Raw genomic sequence first — 22,403 nt, 5'->3', positions numbered from 1 at the left:
AAAGTGAACATGAATATTGATTAGTTGTGAATCGATCCGAAAAGTTTCGGTATTATATTTTCAAACATTGGTAGAGCCAGTTCAAACTCTGGGCAAATCCTTTCACAAAAAGCAGCCGAGAAAAGATGCAGAAAATAAATCTTGCTTGCAACCATAAGCAGCATAAATATACTTGAGGCCTACCAGGCATACAAAAAAATTAAAGAGCACTGCAGAATCCGTATTGGAGTAATGCGAAAGCACGGATCCTGTTGTTCATTGCTTCTAGTTGCTTAATTCACTTCTTGTTTACCCATTTTAGTCTTTGGTACTTTAAAATTGCGCGCCAATCCCTTCCTATGCCTTTTTTAAGCTCGATTTCACGTTGCGTGACATCACGTCCTTGTCATCACTTTAACTGATTTAAATAACTATTGTTAGTATTTAATACATACAAATGTGGCGCCAAGCCATTGGCTAATGAGACCATTTTCGCCTTTACTTTTACATTTTTTGCCTCTAACTTATTGGCCTCATTATTTTTTCGGACACATTACGTCACCCTCTATCGATTGGCACCACTCATTAACCTCTACGTCTCAATTACAACTGCTGCAGACAACTTTGCATTTTTTGCCTGTAATTAATTACCGAACTATCTTATTGGCCCAATTATTTTTTCGTACACAGCATTACGTCCCCCTCTATCGATTGACACCTCATTAACCTCTGCCACTTCACAAATGCACACAACTGCTGCAGACACGATTTTGCTGCGTGGTCTGTGGACAGAAATCTGTGAACATACCGAAGTAATGCTTTCGCATTGACAACCACTACTTTCGAGACCAATATCTTGTTAGAGATTGTCTGGATAGCATATGCATTGAGTGAAGAAAGTGTCACAATACAGTCCGACTTAATGATCCGATCATGACAAAGAGGCTTACTGGACGTCATGAGGCATTGCTATACTAATGACTGTTTATGATACAACACAGCTCTCATAGTCTTTGCATATCAGTTTCGTGTAAACGTACCGACAAGTTGTTCTGACCTCACAGCAATGGAATGACAATAACAGTCACGTTCCCTCATCCTTTTCAGAGAAATTCTTGGACAACACGCTTGCTCTGCATGGTCACAACTGACACGTTAATTGATTAGAACTTGAGCACCACATCATAGTTTCCTAATCTAAACAAGACTGTACACAGACACTGTAGCCATTAAAAACTTCCTCAGTGTGGAGGCAAAGAAAAGTCTTAAGCATAGTTCATCTCTGTAAATGGAATTCCAGAAAATAAAATAACAGAAGATTCACGGTAATTCAGCACAGGTTTATTTACAATGAAACTATGACATCATTCTTTGTACACAACACGTGACAAAGAGAAATGAATGGAAACTTCAGAAAGGGCATTAGAAAGCGTCAAAAACAAAGGGACAAGGGCATGCTAAAAAAATCAATATCAGCAGTTCATACTCACAATGCCACAAGTAAGCCAGCTGTCGGCTTCTGATTAAAAATAAAAGAAAAAGGCATCACTTTCAGAGGTGTACACAATTTTTGCCTCCTTCTTGTTCTTTCAATCACTGCTCATAGCTGGGAAAGAGCAGCTACAAGGGCTGGCACAGTTCATTCTTTTGGCTCCAGAGCACACCGAAGTACTCAAAAGCTTTTGTTTCTGACGGAGAACCACAATGCACATGAAAGCTGCCAGGAAACAGACACATGAAACAGCCAGTAACACATCCAGAAAGCATCCTCTTCGCATATGCAGTAGATTCTCAGCTCTGGCATGCACTGGTCGATCGCAACAGCAATCGGCTTTTTGCAAATGCTACTGCCTTCAACATCTAAGACAGCAGCTGTGCGTCCACATTGCTACTATCAATTCGGAGAAAGTCCATTGTTTTCACAGCAATTTAGGGATGCTCCTACCAAGCCTGGAAACTCCGAAACCTCTGGTGAAGGAGTGGGAATGTTCTACAACAGGTGGTAAATGGTAAAGCACCTTCACCGAGGGTTTTTGGGAGCTTGCTGTTCATCGAGACCTTGGACTGCTCAAGCTTACCCACGTATACAAATCTGCCATCTCTCTCTCTCTGCCACAAACAGAAACCACTGGGAACTCCAACACATGAACAGAGACCACTTGCAGCCACTTTCAAGGCCAGAAATTTCCTCCAAAACTAATGCGTTCATGAGCAGACACACACACACACATGCACCCTCGTGATACCATACATCCCATGCAGCACTACGTCTTCCACTGTCCACATCAATATGCACGCAAAAATGTGTCTCCAAAGTAGGCCTTATTTACACGGCTGGCTGACCACACGAAAACTACATAAAAGTTATGAACCATTGCCATTCGTACAACACTTCGACGGAATGAAGGAACACTTCAACAAGTTCATAGTGAGAGGCAACCAACATGCACTGACTCACAGATGGCTTTGCACAATTCAACGTGCATCAAAAACTCGACAGCTGGCAGCAGACTAGTGGGTGGCACCACTTTCCCACTTTTCTCGACCATCCGTGCAGAGCTCCGGCACCCCTTTTGGTCAAAACAGCAAAGCGGCACAACGAAAGACTGGAAACAGTGGACCATTTTGAAAAGTTGGCACAAAGTGTTGACTGGAGGAAATAAAGAAAGAAAAGACACGGGGAAGCTCAACAGTACTCATCTGTACACATGGTCTCTGGAATGGAGCAAAACTGGTGTGCCGAGAACAGCAAGCGGAGCAATCAGTACACTGCGTAGCTCGTGTAAAAAAAAAATGCGGGGGTGTGTGTGGGGGGGGGGGGGGGGGGCAAAAAACTCATGTCAGTGGCAAACTGTCATAGAATGCACAGCCATGAAGACATAAAGAGGGTCCTTTCTTCTCAGAGGCTGGACAATTCTTCCCATCGGTGTTCAGCACTGCACTATGGAGTTTTACACTTTCTCTGGAGATACACCAAGTCTCACTAGCAACGCTAGTAGCACCTCCTACTGCCCCGCCCATGAAGAGCATTTGGGAAGCCTGCACAAGGTCATAAGTGCAGATATACACAACTAAACACTGAGAACAGTACGCAACACCAAATGCTCTACCACAGTTGTTCAAAAAGAATTATGACGAATAGGGCAATTTCCAACAACAGCCAAGCGACAGCGAGTTAGAGAACACAATTCAGACGAAATAAGTTGCAAGAAAAAAAAAATACCGAATTGCAATGAAAACTGTTCCCCAAGCCTATAGTGCACCTCTTCACTTGGGGAACCTGCATGGAGCATCTGAAGCACAGTGCCTGGAGAACTCGCAGATATTCGAGCCAGCCACTGGAACCTGCAGTTTTTCACTATGCGCCAACAAACAGTTAACTTATAAAACGAAAGAAAAAATAACTGGGCCCAACATAAGATGAATGCATTAGCACAGGCCTTGCTGCAGTAGATGCATGGCAATCAAGGTTTAAGTCACCCAAACACACACATCACATCACACGTTTGTAATCAAACGTTCCCTACCTGAAAAGCAGTAGAAAGGAATGGAGAGAAGCAGCTAGCCAGTATTTTCAATTGAAATGTTATGTTAAAAAGCCACTGTAGGCAGGCGTGAGTTGGGTTTCCCTATGCTCCAGTAATTAGTGATACCTGCTCAACTTAATTAAATATGACCATCACAATTGCAAAGAATCAGTGGCGAGTGAGTGCCATAAGTGTGCACAAGTCAATTTTAGCTATTCACCGCACTTCAACAGTGCCTCTTTCAACACAAAATATTAAAATAATGTTCTGGAGTCAAAATTTCGTAACTGTTCGCGCTCATTGGAGACATTTAGTATAGCGTATGGAAGCTTTCGTACGATAAACGCCAGCAAATTATGGGACGCTACTCCCTGTGTTGCATCGGCGCTTTTAGTTGGCCGTGCGGACGCAAACTACGGTGGTGAGATCTAGATCTAAAATAAAAAAAAAAAAACACATTTAAGCTTTTTTTTTTTTTACTCCCAGGCCAAAACTAGCTGTCGCACCTGGATTTTAGCCAGTTTCTTTGCTGCGGCAGCTTTGTTTTACCCTTCAAATACAGTGTACCCCAACATTGATATTCCTGTGTTAAATACTTTTATCTTGTATTGCCGTCATGGTGAGTAACGGCCTCCTTTCAGCCCCATACTGCCAAGCATATTTTTACGGATACATGCATGTAAGCAGTCATGCCAAGACGATCCACCTCATGGCGTTGCCATGCCAACAGAGCAACGCTACTCGTCAGGCTTAGGGACTATGCTGCCGCCGTTCAAAATAAAAAACAAAGCAAATTATTTACTAATTATTTGAGCTGAATGCTACACGAGGCAAAGCGAAGACTGCGTGTGCCATTTATAGGCGGCAGAGCGCCCAAAAATGCGGTAACAAAAAAATTCACTCTGAAGCCTGGACGCCAACGCTTATCTCCCAGGATCTTGCCAACGCTTATCTCCCATCGTATGTGAGGACCGGGTACGATAAACTCAAGTTTCAGTGTACGCAAGCCGATCGTACGAAAGAGCTCTGTCTTGGGTATTGTATAGCGCATGCGCAGTGCGCGCCACGATATTTTTGGCGTGCGCTATTCCTCTGAGTGTGTCTTTGTACGCTATACTAAAAGTCTCTATTTACCACCAGCATCAATCATGTACTTTAATCACATCGTGCCAAATACGACAGACACTGCCTATGTCCTGCTCGAGTTTGCATACAGACCAATCACATGAGAATTACAGAACTAACGATAAAAAAGGGAGGAAAGTGACTCCACAGAACACAATGCCCAATTAGGCTATGCTAAAATCACCTAATGGTGCAATGACTGCTGTGCAAAGAATGATAAAGAAAAAAAGCACAACTCTGCAGGTATGTCAGATGACAGGACAACACATACAACTTCTGCTGCCATCCCATTTGTGCCTTTGGAGAAAAAAAAAATGATAATAAAAGAATCCACAAACACTGCCTCTCAACCATGCCACCAATTTGGCCACTGCTGTCATCTCACCTTGCACTGTTACAATTTTGCCGAGACCATAACGTAGAGATTCGCTAATACATTATGATCATGCAAGACCAACCAGCACAGTGTAACGCTCTGCTAATGTTCATCAGGGCTCCATCAAAAAATAAACTGCAGTTCCTAAGTATAACGCCACTCGATGCATTCGTTCCTGTGGGTCACGAGTCTACGACCCACCACACTCCACAATTGACAGATTTCACTAAAAAATAAAAAAATAAACAGCCACAGGTATGTTGGGCCAAAGGGCACTGGAAGCGTAGGCTTTGTACACAATGATGACAACCCCACATGTGGGGAGCTTGCAATGTTCAGCCACTTCATTAGGCTCTTGCCCTTTCTGCTTCTCAACCACACTTTCCAGAGGTCAGCTTGTCAACAGCTCTTGTGACAACACCGCACCAATCAGTTTTCTGATGCCTTGCAGCAAGCTCTCACAAGAAAGGATGAAAAGTGAAAATTAAAAAAAAAATGAAAGAGAGAAGGCAACTAGCAAAATGCTACATTTCAAAGTTTGCTGTGTGGCCTTTGGATTCTGCAAGCCTCCAGTTGTTCCCCAATCGACACGTTTGGGTGCAGACTTGGAAGGAGGCTAAGAGGCTGCCAACTAAGCCTGGCCAGCTTGCAGGTCAGCTTGGTAGCCAACTCAGATTTCCAGCCGCAGGTCCGGCTCGTTGCCCAATGGCAGGCGGCGCAGGATGTTCCAAGCCTCCCGCAGTCCACTCATGTAGGCGCCACTCACGGTCTGAGGGAACATACGGCTGGTACCCTGGTCACAAAGCAAATCGGAAAAAGCAGTTGAGGGAGACACTAAAGGTGCCTTTGCACCCCAATAAGCAGAAAAGAATGATAAGAAAAACTGCCAGTCAAGTTCTCTCTAAATGCTCGGCTTACCTACGGCAGAATGTGTGATTTCAGCGCACGTTAAAGAACCCCAGGTGGTCTAAATTTCCGAAGTCCTCCACTATGGAGTCTCTCACAGCCTGAGTCGCTTTGGAATGTTAAACCCCAGAAACCAACCTAAACTACAGCAGAAATGCGCATGAAAGGGGATGTCACCTTCAAGTCCCAGGAAAAGAAACGGTGAAAAACACAGTTCTGAAAAAATTTGAGTGCCCGCCTGTTCTCTATGCCTTTTCCTACGTTGTCTCAGAGTAGCTGATATTTGCTGAGAACCAATATAAAAAATCACTTTTTCTCAACTGCGGTGGTACTGAAATGCCGAAATGTTAAAAGAAAGGTTTTTGAACCAATATAGTGTGCTTTGACCAAGTGGCATTATAGATGGCAGAAAGCTTTTCTCCATCTTCTTACAAGCACCTGAGTTACATTCTATGCACAGAAAGAAATATACAAAAAGCACGAGTTTCAAGGTCTCGCCCCATGACTACCTACATTCACATTAGTCTCTGACGACTGCCTCTAGCAACTGGCAGAGTTTGAGAGGGAGCCAATGGCATGTCATTTGCTTTGGCCTTTGACTAGCTATGCTTGCTCATCTATAGCATTATATTTTGGGGAGCTCAGACTTCAACAATGCTCAAAACAGTGGCAACCAGTACATCATATTAAAGAAGTAAATGGTGCACTGCTTCGGCAGCTACAAGCAAAAGCTGCCAATGACCACAAACAGCAGGACCACCGTTCCGTGGGTGCTGGTAGCATATCAGCGGAAGGTGGTTTGGCTAGAGTTGCAAATCACGTGCAGCTGAGCGTTTTGGGTGCCATTACAAAAAGCAGCTGAAAGGCATGCCACGGAAGTAAAAGAGCCGCCAAAAGTAAATCGTCGTAAGCTGTGCCCACGTCTGTGCTCGAGACGTGATAAGTCGCACCATACGAAAACTGCGATTAATAGAAAGTGGGCTGGATAAATGCAAAATATATTAAATGCTAAACGTTGACAAGAAATGTCTCTTTAAGGGTGATTGTTTCCAGCCTGCCAATGGGAAACTAGGCGTGAGCAGGCAGGCACTTCAGAAGCACATGGCACCAGAATCTGACATGCTGCACCTCATGCGGTGAGCTTTCCTGCCCGCGTCATTCCTACGACCCAAGCAGCTCAAGAACTTGTGAAAGAGCATCAGGCGGCCCACTGCTAGGCCAACATGTTGGGGCGCAACCAACAAGGAAGCATTTCCTACCACGCTGCAAAGCACCACCCGACCGCCGCTCTGTAGTGCAGAATTTCGGCACCGCAAAGATAGATAGGAGAGCTCAGGAAAACAGAAAATTTTGAGGAAATTTTTTTTTTCTTTTTTTTTTTCCCCCACGTGGAAAAGCGGAAAAAGACCATAAAGTATGATACCCTTAGAGAATCATAAAAATTTGTGCTAATTGATAGACGGCTGCTTCTAAGTAGGAAAGAGCACTGAAAAGGCTGCAGAAAGAATATTAATTTATTTACTTATTATTTAGTTTTGGTTGCACAAATTAGGCTTACTTCAGAACGTTCGTGATAAATGCTTAGTCTATTAAAATAATTCCAGATGCCAAAATGCTGAATTTTTTTGTCTTTCACTCTTTCGCTCAATGTTGAAATGCGAGCATATGAAATGCAGTCTTGATTTGCTTATTGTATTTCCAACAAAGCACAAAGAAATCTAATCAGGTTGTAGTCTCATTGGTGAGAAGGTATCGTTGGGGCGCCGTTGCCGATCCACCAGCGGAGGCGCTTGCGATCAGCCCATCGACCACCAATGCAGCAGCTGGCAGTTGTCACGCCTCATTGCGCCATTGATAGTATGTCACGCTACTGTGATAAGACGTCACTAGTATTCACTGATACATTTATGAGCTTCATACATCATAATATTAAACGGTGCTAACGATGCGTCTCGATCGGGTAAAAGAGAATTTAACGGCTTTTTGGAGCTGAATTAAGATATATGTAAAAGGTTTGTAGGTGTCCAGATTTTGGCTGTGGGTGACCTCGCATACATAATAAACTCATAACATGCTTATAAATCCTCAAAACCTGGCATACCAACACTTTTAAGAACAATATAAAATTTTATTGCATACAAATTGAACTGGAAAAAAAAGGTCTGAAACTCAACACGAACAGATTAGAACAATCTAGGAAGAAGTGAGCACAAACACATCGCCAGTACTAGAGCGCCTTGGTATGTCAATGATCTAATGAAAAATGTAAATGAACTTTAATCTTTCTACCAAACATTATGAAAAAATGCACAGAACTGGCAGTTCACGTCCGTGTATTATATTCACTAGAACAAACTGCGAACACGCGCAAAATAGCATTTCTTTTTGTCAGATGGCTTACTGTACTAACGAGAAATGCGGTAAACATTAAATTACCAAGATTTGGTAAAGGAAAAAAGGAGCTGTTGATAATATGTTGATAATAAAGAACTTGTGTATACCTTAAAATGCAGAAATGTCTGGCACTTGCCATCAATGATGTACCAACTGGCTCAAGTTCAACCAGTTTCGTGAAGGCGTTTTTTTCATGCATATCACATAGATTTGTATAACCTTTTCGGCGTCATTTATTTATGGTATACTGTCATTCTCGTTTTTCATATTGTTTCATTTAAACCACGCATTCCTTCTCTAATTTCTGTTTTCTTGTTGTTTCAATGTTTTCCTGTTCTTGCTCGCATTGTATATTGAGTTTGCTTGCCCCTTATATAATGCCCTCGGGCCTTTAAAAAAATGAAACTTATTCATGCATGGCTTATTTAGAGATAAATGTGGCACTTCAAACTGCATGTTAACATTTACATGAGAAAAATAAAAGCACGAGCAAGAGTAAGCATATATAAAAACACACAATAAACATACAGAAATGTTGTATGTAGATATGGTTCCATGTTTGATGTAAGGAAAAATTAGATAAAGCTCAAATAGTACAAGATAGCTCACAGGAATATAAAAAGCGCATTCGAATGTAAATGTAGAAAGGCTAGACCAGGACAGAAAAAAAACATGGAAACGTGGTCAGACCTTACTGCCAATGATTGATTGCAGAGAAAAAATTAGATATAGATTGAACTCTGCATAAGATTTTGCCAGAAAAAACAAATCACAAGTGAAATATATATGAGACAGAAAAAAGAACAGCCTAAGGAAATGGGGGTATGGAAACAAACACAGAACTTTGCCTACCCGCACTACTACAAATTGCTGCTCTTCTCATTTTCAGCGCCGCTCATCAAACTAGACACTTTAAGCTGCATGTTGGAATGAATGAACACAGTTCCCCCAGGTACCACATGCGATCGGCCTGATATGGAAATTGAGCGGCGACACCTGGTCCGTCAGTGACCCGTCGTTGACAATGCGCTACCAATAATGGTACAGCTATGCGATAACACTGACTGCTCTTGGACCAGTGATTTCCATGTTCCCCATGTTGGCACTCAGGTGGCTAACAACGAGCAATAATCACTTTGCATATAAGGTTGCTTAACAACATTGTATACACAATGATATATGGTGGCCAATATTGTGCAGCCATCTGCAATGTCTTGCCTATAATATGCGAATCATGGAATACACCGGTAAATATTTTCCTGCCAGTATATATAGCTTGTCGACATTGAATTATCATGGCCATGTATTGATCAATATCATCCTGCTAGTCTTAGTGGCCTCTCAACATTGTATGAATCTTCAGTTCCAGTGGCTGATATTGCCCAAAGAGCGGTGGCCACTGGCCAACGTTGCACATATCATGGCCTGTATTGGTAAATATTGCCCTGCCAGTATTGAAGGCTCATTAACATTGAATATATATTGGCATACATTGATCAATATCCTCCTGCCAATCGTGAAAGGTTTCCAACGTTGTGTATATCTGCAGATAAAATGGTAATTATTGTCCTTCCAGTATAGCTGGCCTGTCGACATTGAATATATCTTGGCATATGGTATTGGTTAATGTTATACCATCTGTCTTAGTGGCTTCCCAACAATGTATACTTGTTAGTTTCAGTGGGCGATATTACCCAATGAGCTGTGGCGACTGGCCAGCATTACACCCATCATAACATACAATGGTCAATATTACAATGCCAGTATTGATCGCTTGTCAGAATCGAATGTATCGTGGCATACATTGGTCAATAATCTCACGCCAGTTGTCATGGCTTCCCAAAATTCTATATCTGTAATTACAGTCATCAATGTTGCCTGACAAAGTGTAATGGCTTGCCAAAATACCATACATTTTTGGATAGGTTTATTAATATTCTCCTGCCATCATTGATGGCCTGTCAACTCAGAACATTTACTGCCATACAATGACCAATAATGTAATACCAGTTGAGATGGTTTCCCAATATTTTATCCATTATGGGTTATAGTGGTCAATATTTTATGGGCAGCTGCGATGGCTTGTCAGCATTGCATGCATCATTGCATGCATTGATTGATATGATCCCGTTAGTATAGATGGCTTATCTACATTGAATAGAGTAGTTGATGTGGCCTGGCACCAGTTTTGGGGTCTTTCCAACAATGTATATGACTGGGTTATAGTGGTTGATATTGTCCACTGTGTTTTGACAGCTAGAAAAACATTGCACATATTATCACATGTGTTGACTGGCATTCACTTGCAGATATTAACAATAAATTCTCAACCTGTATATCCCGATTTATTTTTAACATGCCGAACAATACTCTCATGTCCTTCATGATGACTTTCGAGCATGTTTTATACATCATCAATGATATTGTAACAAGTGGAAGGTGGCAAACCCCTAAACGGATCAGTCTCACACACTTCATATCTCAATATTGAATATATTTATGCATACAGGGGTCAATAATGTCCAACCAACTTTGGCGGCTTCCTAACATTGTGTACATCTTTGTTTCCAGTGGTCGATATTGTCTAATGCACCTTGAGCCCCACCGGGGTGGTGCAATGGCTACGGCGCTCGACTACTGTCCCCAAGGGCGCAGGATCAAATCCCGGCCTCGGCGGCCGCTTTCCGATGGAGGCTAAAAGCAAGGTGCCCATGTGCTGTGTGATGTCAGTGCACGTTAAGAACCCCAGGTGGTCAAAATTTCTGGAGTCCTCCACTACGGCGTCTCTCAGCCTGAGTCGCTTTGGGACGTTAAACCCCACAAACCAACCAACCTTGATGGCTGGCCAGCATTGCACATATCATGAGATAGGTTGGGCAATAATGTTCTGCCAAGATGGTTGTTTAGTCAATATTGAATATGTCTTGGCATACATTGGTCATTATTGTTCAGACAATTGTGGTGGCCTGCCAACAATGTATACAGATTGGCTTATAGTGGTCAATATTGTTTGACGGACTGTGATGGCTAACCAGCATTGCTCATATCATGGCATAGCTTAGCTAATATTGACTGGCCATTATGGTCGTCTTGTCAACATTGGTCAATATTGTCCCGACAACTTTGGAGGCATTTTAGCATTGTATATATCTAGGTTTCTAGTGGCTGATGTTGTCTAATGAGCTTTGATGGCTGGCCAGCACTACACATATGGCACAGATTGATTAATATTGTCCGGCCATTATGGTTGTCTTGTCAACATTAAATAAATCTTGGCATATATTGGTAAATAGTGACCCGCCTGTCATGGCGACCTGCCAACAATGTATACATGTTGCGTTATATCGGTCAATACTGTTTGATGGACTGTGATGGCTAGCCAGCATTGCACCCTAATGGCATAGTTTGGACAATAATGTTGTCAATATGGATGGCTTGCCAACATTGACTATCTATTGATATAGATTGGTCAATATTGTCCCATGAGCTTAGGTGGCATCCTAACATTGTATATATCTTGGTTTCTAGTGGTCGATATAGTCTAACAAGCTTTAATGGCTGGCCAGCATTGCACAATCAGGCTGCGGCGGCACTAAAAAAAAAAAAAAATGGCAGATGCAGCTCTAACCGACAAACACATTTTTCAATGTGCATGTATCCCAATGTGACAGTCTCTCGGGCTAATTTCGTCCCAACTAAATTTTCACTGGTCCGGACGTCAGTTTATGTTCAAGTGTAGATATTCATACGCCATACGTAATTTGGGCCACCATATATATATATATAATATTTATTGGGATTAATATATAGATTATCCTAAAATTGTTTGACTTAGCTGACCACACAAAATGCACAGAAGCATCTAACACGGAAAATGTAGAGTATATTTTTTCTGAATACATTTTCCGTGATTCGCTAATTATTGTGGACGACCTGCGATTATTTTGACAGCTAGTGTTCCAAACTTTAGCCAAGGGTTGAAACAATTCCGACAGCACGTGCAGAAATATGTGAAAGCGGGATTAGCTGCTGCATGCAGTGCATCACGTATCGTTATCACCTAAATGCAGCGCCATTACCATTGATACTGTCATCATTGTGATTATCACTAATTGCAGTGTCATTATCGTCGCCATCATCTTCCTGGTAGACAAGAATTATATATGATGCAAGTTTCGCGATTCAGGGCGTAGCGCAGTTGGTTAGTGCTAGGCTAGGGGTTCGATTCCCGGTGGAGACAGGATTTGTTTTTCTGATATCAGGATGATTGACAAGTGATTGATACCTCAGTGCAGATCCGATGCACAGATATATCCATGCACAAATCCTGAATACATCTCGCGCACGAAATTTCGTTCCATGGGCCTATTATATACGCATACGAGTGCACAAGCATACGCACACGCTCGAGCACACATCTGACATGCAAAAGTTTAATGGATGCGAGTTAAAGAAACGCAAGGTACTCAAATGGAAAAAACGCAAAAGAATGTGTGTGTCGCTTGAACGAACACCATGTTACGTTTGGCTAGTAAACGCAGAAACGATCAAATATATCCGGTGAATCCACATTGTGTAAACTTTTGTCCATCATTGGAAACACACGCGTAGCGTCATTATTTCCGCATTTTTTCTTTACGTGATGGAAAGAAACCCAACATGTTCAAGCGATAGCAGAGGTGGGGAGATCGATCGCGCTAGCCGATCAAACACGCACTGATTCGCCACTTTCGGCATCCAGCATCAGCACCGACTATACCGCGCCTCAGTACTAGCTGGTCTTATAGACAGATATGTTGTACTGCTTTCAAGGTCATTGAATTCTAATATCTACTAAACACAAATTTGCATCTTATTCCTGTACTCTCGCACTCTGCTGTGTGGGCTTCAGCAATAAAAAGATAAAGACTGAATGGCTTTGGTCACCGGTGCATCAGCACATAAAATATTTAAACTCAAAGAAAAAATACAAGCAACATATTCTACACTATTTCTAGCTAATTCGCTTGACAAGAAAAGGAATCTGAACTGTCCTGGAATGGTTTGTATTCTAATGCGATGTAAATCGCACACTGCCAAAAAGTTGTCTGCATGTAGAAGATAATAAAAAAAATCAACAGCACTACATGGGGCAAGGCAAATGGGAAAAAAATAAAAATTTAAAACAACCCACAGTGCAATGAATGCGTGCTCATGTGTCGCCAACATATATGGTCACAAAACTGAAATTTATTTTGTTCGAAAACTGCAATATATGGCTCATAATAATGAATATGACTACAGCGGTTGACAGCATTCTCTTAAGCACTGTTCAGAAAATATTCTTCAGGCATTCATTGCCTTATTATCAAACCATATAATCACCGCCCCGAAGGCGTTTCACTCTAGAGAACTAAATAATTCTATCCCATCGTGTAAGCCAGGCAGTTGATGGTTGGTTTGGTTTGTGGGGTTTAACGTCCCAAAACGACTCAAGCTATGAGAGACGCCGTAGTGGAGGCCTCCGGAAATTTCGACAAACTGGGGTTCTTTAACGTGCACTGACAACGCACAGCACACAGGCGCCTTGCTTTTCGCCTCCATCGAAAAACAGCCGCCAAGGCCGGGATTCGATCCCGCGTCCTTGGGAACAGTAGCCCAAGGACGCGAGATCGAACCCTGACCTCGCTGCAATTCATATCTATTAAAAGTGATGCGAGTGAGTTACTTTAGCAGTTTTGGGGCATTTTTAGAGAACACTACTCGAAGAATTTAACACGACTGACAATTAGGTTTCCTTTGTGAAATATTCTGCCGATTTCACAAGCGCAGCTTACACGGGCCAAAAGGTGATTATACCGCACTTCTTTCTCTGGACTATACCTTGTCCCAAGTTCGTATAGTTTAAATTTCAACCCTTGCTTCCTTTTTATTTTTTCTTTACAGCCCATTCAGTTGTTCAGATCTTAGCGCGTCAAGTATTTTGTATTTCTTGCTGCTTTATATGCCCACGCTTAATTTTATGTGGATTTTTTCTTTAAGCAGACCTGATTTGAAAAAAATAAAATAAAATAAAATAAAAATTAATAACACGGGAATTTCCAACCTTGAAGTATTCGTAGTTATGGTCGCTTTTGCTTTTCTTTTCCTTAATGGGAATACAGCAAGCATACGGGCTGCTGCCTCGCTCAGTTGCGCGTGATGACATTTCAAGAGCACTCCGTCATGAACAGCAACCTGTGTGCCATCTTATGTAAAAAACAAAAACCATTTCTTCGAACCGAGAACGATTCTGTGAAAACTGAAGATTGTTTTACGTATGTGATTATTACCTGTAACACTGAGGAAACGCATGCAGCAAAATTATCATGCCACTGAAAACGTTACCGAGCCAACAGGGCCACCAAACAGCTCGGAACGCACTCGTCGTTTTAGCGAAGCCAAGGGCAAAGCTCAGCGCATTCCTCCTCACAAGCTTTGCACAAAGAACATATGGTTTCCATTCTCAAGTACTTCGGTCGCCTCTCCATCCGAGGGCCTTGACTAAAGCAATTCTCCAAACCGCTTTCAACTTCCCGTCTTGTAGCCTTTTCTCCCCGTGAAACAGTCATTGCGGAAGGGCAGCGACCTTTACTGCCCGAGGCCCTCTTCCTTCTTTCCTCCCGGCTTGGCATACGTTGCTCACAATGCACCCCACTCTACTCCCTCGCACTCTTCCCTTCCTTCCCGCCAACTTTCCTGGCCGGCAGGTTTCTGGGCTCGTGCAGTCCTACGGGAACTCTTTCATCTCGCTTACCCTCTTTTGAGCTTTATGCCTGCTCTCTCGATAGATCTCAAGCAAAAAAAAAAGAAACAGAAAAAACACGATCCTTCTGCCCCCTTCAAACCGCGCCTCGAAACTCAACACAAGCGGCTGATTTAGAAGCGGCCGGATGGCCACACACAATCCCCACCCGCTCGAGCTCCCGCAGCTTTGGACAGCAGAACCGGAAAACCAAGCCTTGTGAAAGTTCCGATTCGTTTAATGGCCATGCCTGAAAGATATCTGTGAGTACCACCAGCATTTTTAGTCATTTGCTCATATCTGAACCGCTTTCTAAGATTATTTCTTGCTTTGTATCCTTGTAAGATCCCTACTTTTTCTTCCAGGTGTAAATAAAGCATCAGATCACTGGGATGTGATTTGCGTGGCAACATTCATTTTGGATTGTTGCAACTGAGGTCTGCTAATCTGCGCTTGCCGTATGGTAAGATACCCAATTTTTCTTTCCGATTTGGTGCGGTATATTGTCAGCGTTGATCATCTTGCTTATAACCGATATGCTCGCGAGAACGAAAAGTCATTTATTTCGACCACACCATGCTAGTCAGCTCTGAACTATCTTCAGCGCGCACTATTTTGTATGCATAAACTCTGGTCCCAATGATAAAATTTATGGCGCAGAAGTGACCAATTTGTATTGCAAAAGAAAAACGTGGCCCTGTAAAACATGACGCATGTTTTATGTGATTTTCAGGTTACAACTTCATCGCACGTGTGTTGTGTGTCTGAAGTTTGGTTTGGTTTGTAGGGTTTAACGTCCCAAAGCAACTAAGGCTATGAGAGACGCTGTAGTGGAGGACTCCGGAAATTTCGACCACCAGGGGTTCTTTAACGTGCACTCACATCGCACAGCACACAGGCGCCTTGCCTTTCGCCTCCAACGAAAAGCGGCCGCCGAGGCCGGGATTCGATCCCGCATCCTAGGAAACAGTAGTCGCGCGACGTAACCACTGCGCCACCCCGACGATCAGTTTCTTTTACATACTATATTCAAAATTCGGAGTTAAGTTGAGCTTTCTGGGACATAATTTTTAGTGGCAAGCGAATATTTTATATTGTAATTTGCCATTATGAATGCACTATTGGTATTGTCTAAACGACGTGTAGCTTATTCACGTGTTTTATCTTTCTCCTGCGCTAATCCCGAGTAGTAGAAGTGTCATAAAATAACCAGCGGGTGCAGTTTTACAATCAATTGTAGAAAACTAAAAGCGTGCCGAAAGAAGATCTGATGACGCACTTATTTTTACTGCTAAATTTTATTATTTGCGGTAATAGAAAAGCTTCGTTCAAAAATGCACTTACCTACAATTATACATTGTTATCTGAAACATGACACTTCATCTTCTGTGCGCAAGATCTACTGTCCGCGCGAAGAACTCTATGAAACAAAAATTCTGAAAACGGGATTCTTACTTGGAGTTAGCTACCGTAGTTCTTATTTTACCACACATACAAACTTGTTCCCACAACAAACGTGTACGCTAAGCTTCAGATTTCTTTTTTATTTTTCAATTTAAGTGTATATCTATGCAAACCCCAAGCCTGACGCTGTTCTGGCTGCACCTTTGACAACTTTTAAAACGTTCTGGTTGCAGTAATGATGCAGTGCACACTAATTTTAGCAGCCGCAGTTGGACTGCGACTGCCATTTTTGGAGTCTCTTTTTTTCTTTTGTAGTTTCACTTTAGTTCTTGCGGCAATATATGCTAACGAAAGCTGTTCAAATGAAAGCTATTGATTTGAAGCATGCCGTTATGACGTCTTTCTTCTACAGGTGTCCGATCACAAAGGCACTACAAGTAGAAAGGGGCAAGCACTGACTACCATTTAGCTGGTAGATAACGGAAAATATCATTTTGTTTTATATTTCCAGCGTCAGCAACACATCCACATGGGAAGCCGTACACTGCCAGATGTCGCAACCAATATAACCAAGTTAATATGGCCGGCCTCATCGAGCAGCTTATTTCAACCTGAGCAAACCAGACAAGAAAGTTGCCTGAGGGCGAACAGGTGATGCTTTATTTTGCATTTTTACTCCACGGTCTAGCTGTACTTCCACTTTCCAAACGTTTTCTGTCTTGATGGGATTTATTAATGTTGCTTTTATTTCCAGTTGCTATCTCCGAAAGGAAATACATTGCTGCTCAAGTCCATATCTTTAAGGCTGCTGGGAGCTGCTGCCCCTGCAAACGACCACAAAAGCTGCAATGAACTCAGCGCCTTCCAACCTCGGTCCTGAGATCACCTTGCCAAGGGATGCAAAACAGGAGGAGCACTGAAGTCTAAAAGTTCTGCCTAAATTTTTCCACCTTCTGCAACACATGCACACCTAATAAATCACCAGGCAATGAATCATTCAGCGGTATTATTTTTTGTGCATGGATATTCTCAGCATGCAGTATTTAAATAAAATGCTGGATGCAAAATATCTGCACTACATAGGCAGGTGATGGCATGATCCTGTTAGCCATAGCACGAAAAAGCAACTAGCCGTGGTACTGATTATTGAAATATTCAGCACTATAAAGTGCCGGACTGCCAACTGCTCTGGCTGGATGCCAATAATGCAAAACCAGTGGGCAAGATTGGATTGGAAATATTGGGTAGCCGATAAATCTGGCTGGATGCCAGTTGTGAATATTCAGTGAAAAGCATGGATACAAGGTATTGGATGGCCAGTGAGCTTGGCGGGAAGGTAGTGATATAACAACCAGTGAGTGAGCTTGGGTGGAAGATATTAGGTAGCTATTGAGTGCCGTTGAATGCCAGTAAACAAGGTAGTATGCCAATACTGGTATTGATAGAAAAGCCAATCAAATTGATTGTCTTATATCCTGGATCTTTGTGTGCCCCAATAAAACACTATTATTGACCATTATTGAGACCAATATATCCCAATATTGGACCAGTGGCGGTCCATTGACGGCGTGCTGCTTGGGATTTTTTTTCAAGCTGAAAACGCTCTCTGCCTACGTATAGAAACAAAATATGGCGCAGTATACAAGCACATACACTTATGCAACCTGCAAGACATAGCACCTTCAAAACCATATATTCTATAGGCTTAATTCGTAGCGATGAGGTTTTATATCCGCATCCGGAAAACTATGGTTCATGATTGAAAATAGACACATAAATTCTTTATTTATTCACTATTTCATTTGCGTGGTGAAAGAAAACTGAATATGATCAAATGCTGGAAAACAAAGTTCTAAGAGATTGTGCTAGTGAAGGCAAATGCTGCACCGTTTTGCCATGTACGCTAGCTGACTCCACAACTCGGCACCAGCACCAACTGTACTGCGCCGTAGCTGGTCTGTAAGCACAGAAGACGGGCTAGCTGCAGCATATTTTGTATTGTAATTTCCATCAGCCATAAACTTGCTCTTGGTTCTATGTGCCGGCATGCTTTAGTTTGAATGCTTCAGCAAGGGACAAATGATGAACCCTTTAGGCTGCTGATGCAGCATAGTTCATAGTCAAGAGGTATGTCTGCCCACGTAAAAAAAATAAATGCATTATTTTGTATCTGTTCTCTACCTTTGCCTGGCAGAGAAAAAAAAATCTAGCTTTAATTCTCGGATGTTCTGGAATGAAGTGTATTTAATTCAATAGCACTGCACGCTGCCTAAATTTTTACTACAAGTTGTGTACTTGTTGTGGCAGCTGTACTATTGCAAGTAAAGATTATAAAGAGAAAATATTGAAGAAGCTTGAAGCATAGCAAGCCGACAATTAGTGACTGGAAATAAGTGTCAATGAATTTTTTGTTTTACAGAAACAAAAAAACATGATGTAATGAATGCGTGCTCACCATCGAAATAATTGTCATAAAATTATTGTTGCCTGGTCATGCTGCTCTTCAATGAAATTATTGTCTGAAAGCTGTATAAGCGCTTGTATAACTCTCATGACCTGCCTTCGAATATTATTGCAAAGTCGGCTTAACATCACGCGTTTAAAGGCTTGTTCCTATGCAGTATTCTGCGAAGATTCTTCATGCTCTTATGGGAATATTATCAAAACATATTGCAACAAGACCAAGGGTTTTTCAATCTAGAAATTACGTTCGTTCGCTCTAACTGTTTAGAAAAAACGTTCTTTCTAGCCGTGTTAGGCGGCTATTTGCAAAGCAGCAGCGCCAGCCTTCGCCGTGGCAGCGCACACATTCTTCGTTCCCATGCCTCAGCAGCGTGCAGTGAACTTCGGTGGAATTCGAACTTGTGGTGCCATTTGAAACTATGCGGACAACACTGTCGCGCTCGCACGACTAGCGCTGGTGCTCTCTCTCTCTCTCTCTTCGCTCTTCTCTCCAGAAGCGCAGGTGCGCACCTCGCGGGTTGTCTCCTGCAGCTCCACTCGCACTCGGAGAATAAACAGTAGAACCATGACATGCCTCGTCCTGTTAGAACAGTCTGCAACTGAGTGTGAGTACCACTGACCCTTTATTTTAAGACATATGTTCGTAACGGAGAAGGTTTTGGGGAGCATTTGCTGCTTTATATGCCTACCATGTTGCTACACTTCCCTGCAGGAGTAAAGACTCGGGATCACTAGGACGGACCTTTGCATGCCAATTCCTCTTGGCCTGCTTCGGTTGACACTGCATGCAAGGCTGTACTGGACGAGCGGTAAGATATAATGTTTTATACAGTGCAGCGTATTAACTGGAAATTAATCCTTTTGTCACTCATTGGCACCTGATAAGATTATCTGCTGTTTATGCACGCCGAGAGTCAGAAAAGCTTTTGCTTCAACTCTATTGCACCATACAGAAAATATGCACTCTGCATGAATTCCAATTTCAGCCCACTGACTTGGACACGGAAATTTTGTAGCAGTGGCAAATTTTACTGCTCATGAACAGTTTGCCCAAGTTGTACTAAAAAAACAATTCTGCATAATACTGTATCTTATTTTTGTTTTTGCTAGCAGATGTGTACACGAAAGGGAAGATGATGACATGCAAGCTGCTCAAGCACATATCGGCAAGGGCTGCTGAAAGCTGCTGTAATCACCGAGAACAAAAGGCGCATGCTAGAGATGCTGGCTTGGCAGACACTTGAAGTTGCCATAAATGCGGCGTCTTCCTACAACCTGGGATCTGCCGACACGTTGTCAATGGACCCAAGAGGAGGTGAAGTCCTGGAAATCTGCAACGATTCTGCCTATAGTTTTTTTCACTATGTACCACATGCGCACCTAATAAATATTCATAAAACGAACAATTTTGGCTTTTTTGTGTGCTTTCAGGATGCTGTATATATTGTTACGAAAAAGATAGGCAGTGGCGCGAGAGGAGCCCTCGCACTAGGCCAACCGTTAAATCATCCTTCACCCTATCGCCATGTTGTGCTGTCCTCTTCGCTTGTCACCACGTAACATTTTGGTTGGAGGTGTGGCGTATGTCATCCCAATCCTCACCGTGGAGCATCGATGCCATCTGTAAGCCGGGACTATCGACCGAGGGCCCAGGGACATCGCCGAGCAGCTTCGTCCCAGCCCTTCCAGCCCAGACCCGACCAACTACCACCGCCCAGTCCCCAGCCGGACCTGAAGATAAGGAGAACAGAGACCAACTAGAACGGAGACGAAGGACCCGAAAGACCCAAATGACCCGAAGGAACCGATGGACACGAGCACGCAACTCCCGCCCAAGCCGCCCGATGTGACCTCGAGCCATCAGTCCCATGGACTCTGGGAACGGATGGTTGAACAACTCCAGGGGAGGCGGATCACCCACACATCAGACATCTTGGTGGCAAGCAAGTCATTCACTCCTGTCTTTCCTTGAACATCCTCACCGTCACGTCACCATCAACTTCAAGCGAACCGATCGGGACAATCACTCGGTGGCCCTGGGAAGTGTTACGAAGAAGAAGATAGGCAGTAGCACGAGAGGAGCCCTCACGCTAGGCCAACCATTATACTTCGCGCTATTGCCATGTTGTGCTATCCTCTTCGCTTGTCACCACGTAACTCAACCCTGTGTTTGGCGCATAATGACCTTAGCTGCCTCTGCACAGTAACACCCATCAAATAAAAAAATAGCCACAAAAAACAAAAACCAACAATATTGGGATTGCCTTCTTGTATATTACAAATAATTGATATTTTTCATATTTTTCCAATATTTCAAAAAAAAAAACTTTTTTTTCCTTGTTTTTTTTTCCAACCTTAAAAATGTCTGGAAATTTTACATCCTTACGCAAAGATAGCCCAAGCACATCGTCCTCGCAGGGGGCTGAATAGCTTTGCACATTTATAGTGGGACACAAGGTCAGTTTGCTTCCCAGGGCCGCCGAAGGGGGGCATATCTATTAAACGGACATCCAGGAAGACAAAGGCTTCTCAGCCATCCCCATCCCGCTCCTTCGCACGTAATACCCTTGCTAAGCGTGCAAGAAAAGTGCAGCTAAAGGGAATGCACTTCAGCACCTGAAGTGACTATGTGCTGTTAAAATAAAGTGCACTTGTACCAAAAAGAAAGAAATGGTGACAGGAAGTATACAGAATGTCTGAAAGAGTAAATGAAGAAGGAAAGCTTCTTTTGAGAACAAACAGTTTGGTGTGGCAGAAAACTTAAACTAACAACAGAAAGCTTTTTACTGTTGTTAAGGTCTTGTGATAAGTTCATCAACTCTCTGAAATTCTGACAACAATATGGCAGAGAGCAGAGGGCCAGAAGGGAACTTGGCAGAAATGACAAACTTCAAGTGACTGGCAGCACCAACGTTGCCACACAGATGTTTCACAACAAGGTCAGCGTATTCAGCATGTGTTCCCCCCAACAGTAGCTGGATCACAAACCCTAACTGAATGAAAAAGGCAACGCCACAGGCCTGCATTGTGTCTTGCAACGAGGGTTTCGCTTCTTGTTTCTCCGTTGCATCTTGCTTCTTGCTAAATAGATAAATTTCTTTAAACTGTTTCAACGATTAAAACAAGATTATGCACCTGTGTGCCCTTGAAATTGCTGCTGGCGAGGCTATGCAATCGTCCAGCAAAGTGCGAACCATGAATGACTGCCTTCAGAGAAGAGTGCACGTTGCACCTATTGCAGGGGTATAAGATTGAGGGCAACAAACGGGCAAGCTTTCAGCCCTACCCTTCAGAAAAGAAAACAGTTAGTGATGAAGACGATGACCCTTAATCTGCGAGGTGCTCAATGCACAGACCAGCGGTAGTGGAAGCACTGACTGCATCAATCCTCCTACAAGCACATCCGTACACAAAGCATATGATAACAAAGGCGCCCTACACATAAATTCCTCTGGGAACCTCCTAT

At 42.8% G+C, this 22,403-nt stretch overlaps 1 protein-coding gene across 3 annotated transcripts in view; it reads right to left on the bottom strand.

Annotated features, from left to right (window-relative positions):
- Window positions 1–1,298: 1,298 nt before the first annotated feature.
- The window catches only part of LOC146192208 (lysine-specific histone demethylase 2-like), a 139,764-nt gene continuing 118,659 nt past the window's right edge, over window positions 1,299–22,403 (bottom strand). For 2 of the 3 annotated variants that reach the window (XM_084602380.1, XM_084602381.1), the window contains exon 18: window positions 1,299–5,800. In XM_084602380.1, coding sequence (XP_084458506.1) covers window positions 5,678–5,800 — 123 coding nt within the window. In that variant the 3' untranslated portion in view covers window positions 1,299–5,677. Of the gene's footprint in view, window positions 5,801–17,128; window positions 17,299–22,403 lie in introns of those variants that run through there. The other variant, XM_084602382.1, reaches the window with a different exon arrangement.

Source organism: Amblyomma maculatum, chromosome 4 (genome assembly GCF_055883805.1).
Source record: "Amblyomma maculatum isolate TAMU_Amacu chromosome 4, ASM5588380v1, whole genome shotgun sequence".
Lineage (NCBI taxonomy): Eukaryota > Metazoa > Arthropoda > Arachnida > Ixodida > Ixodidae > Amblyomma > Amblyomma maculatum.
This window is presented reverse-complemented; position numbering and strand designations above follow the sequence as displayed.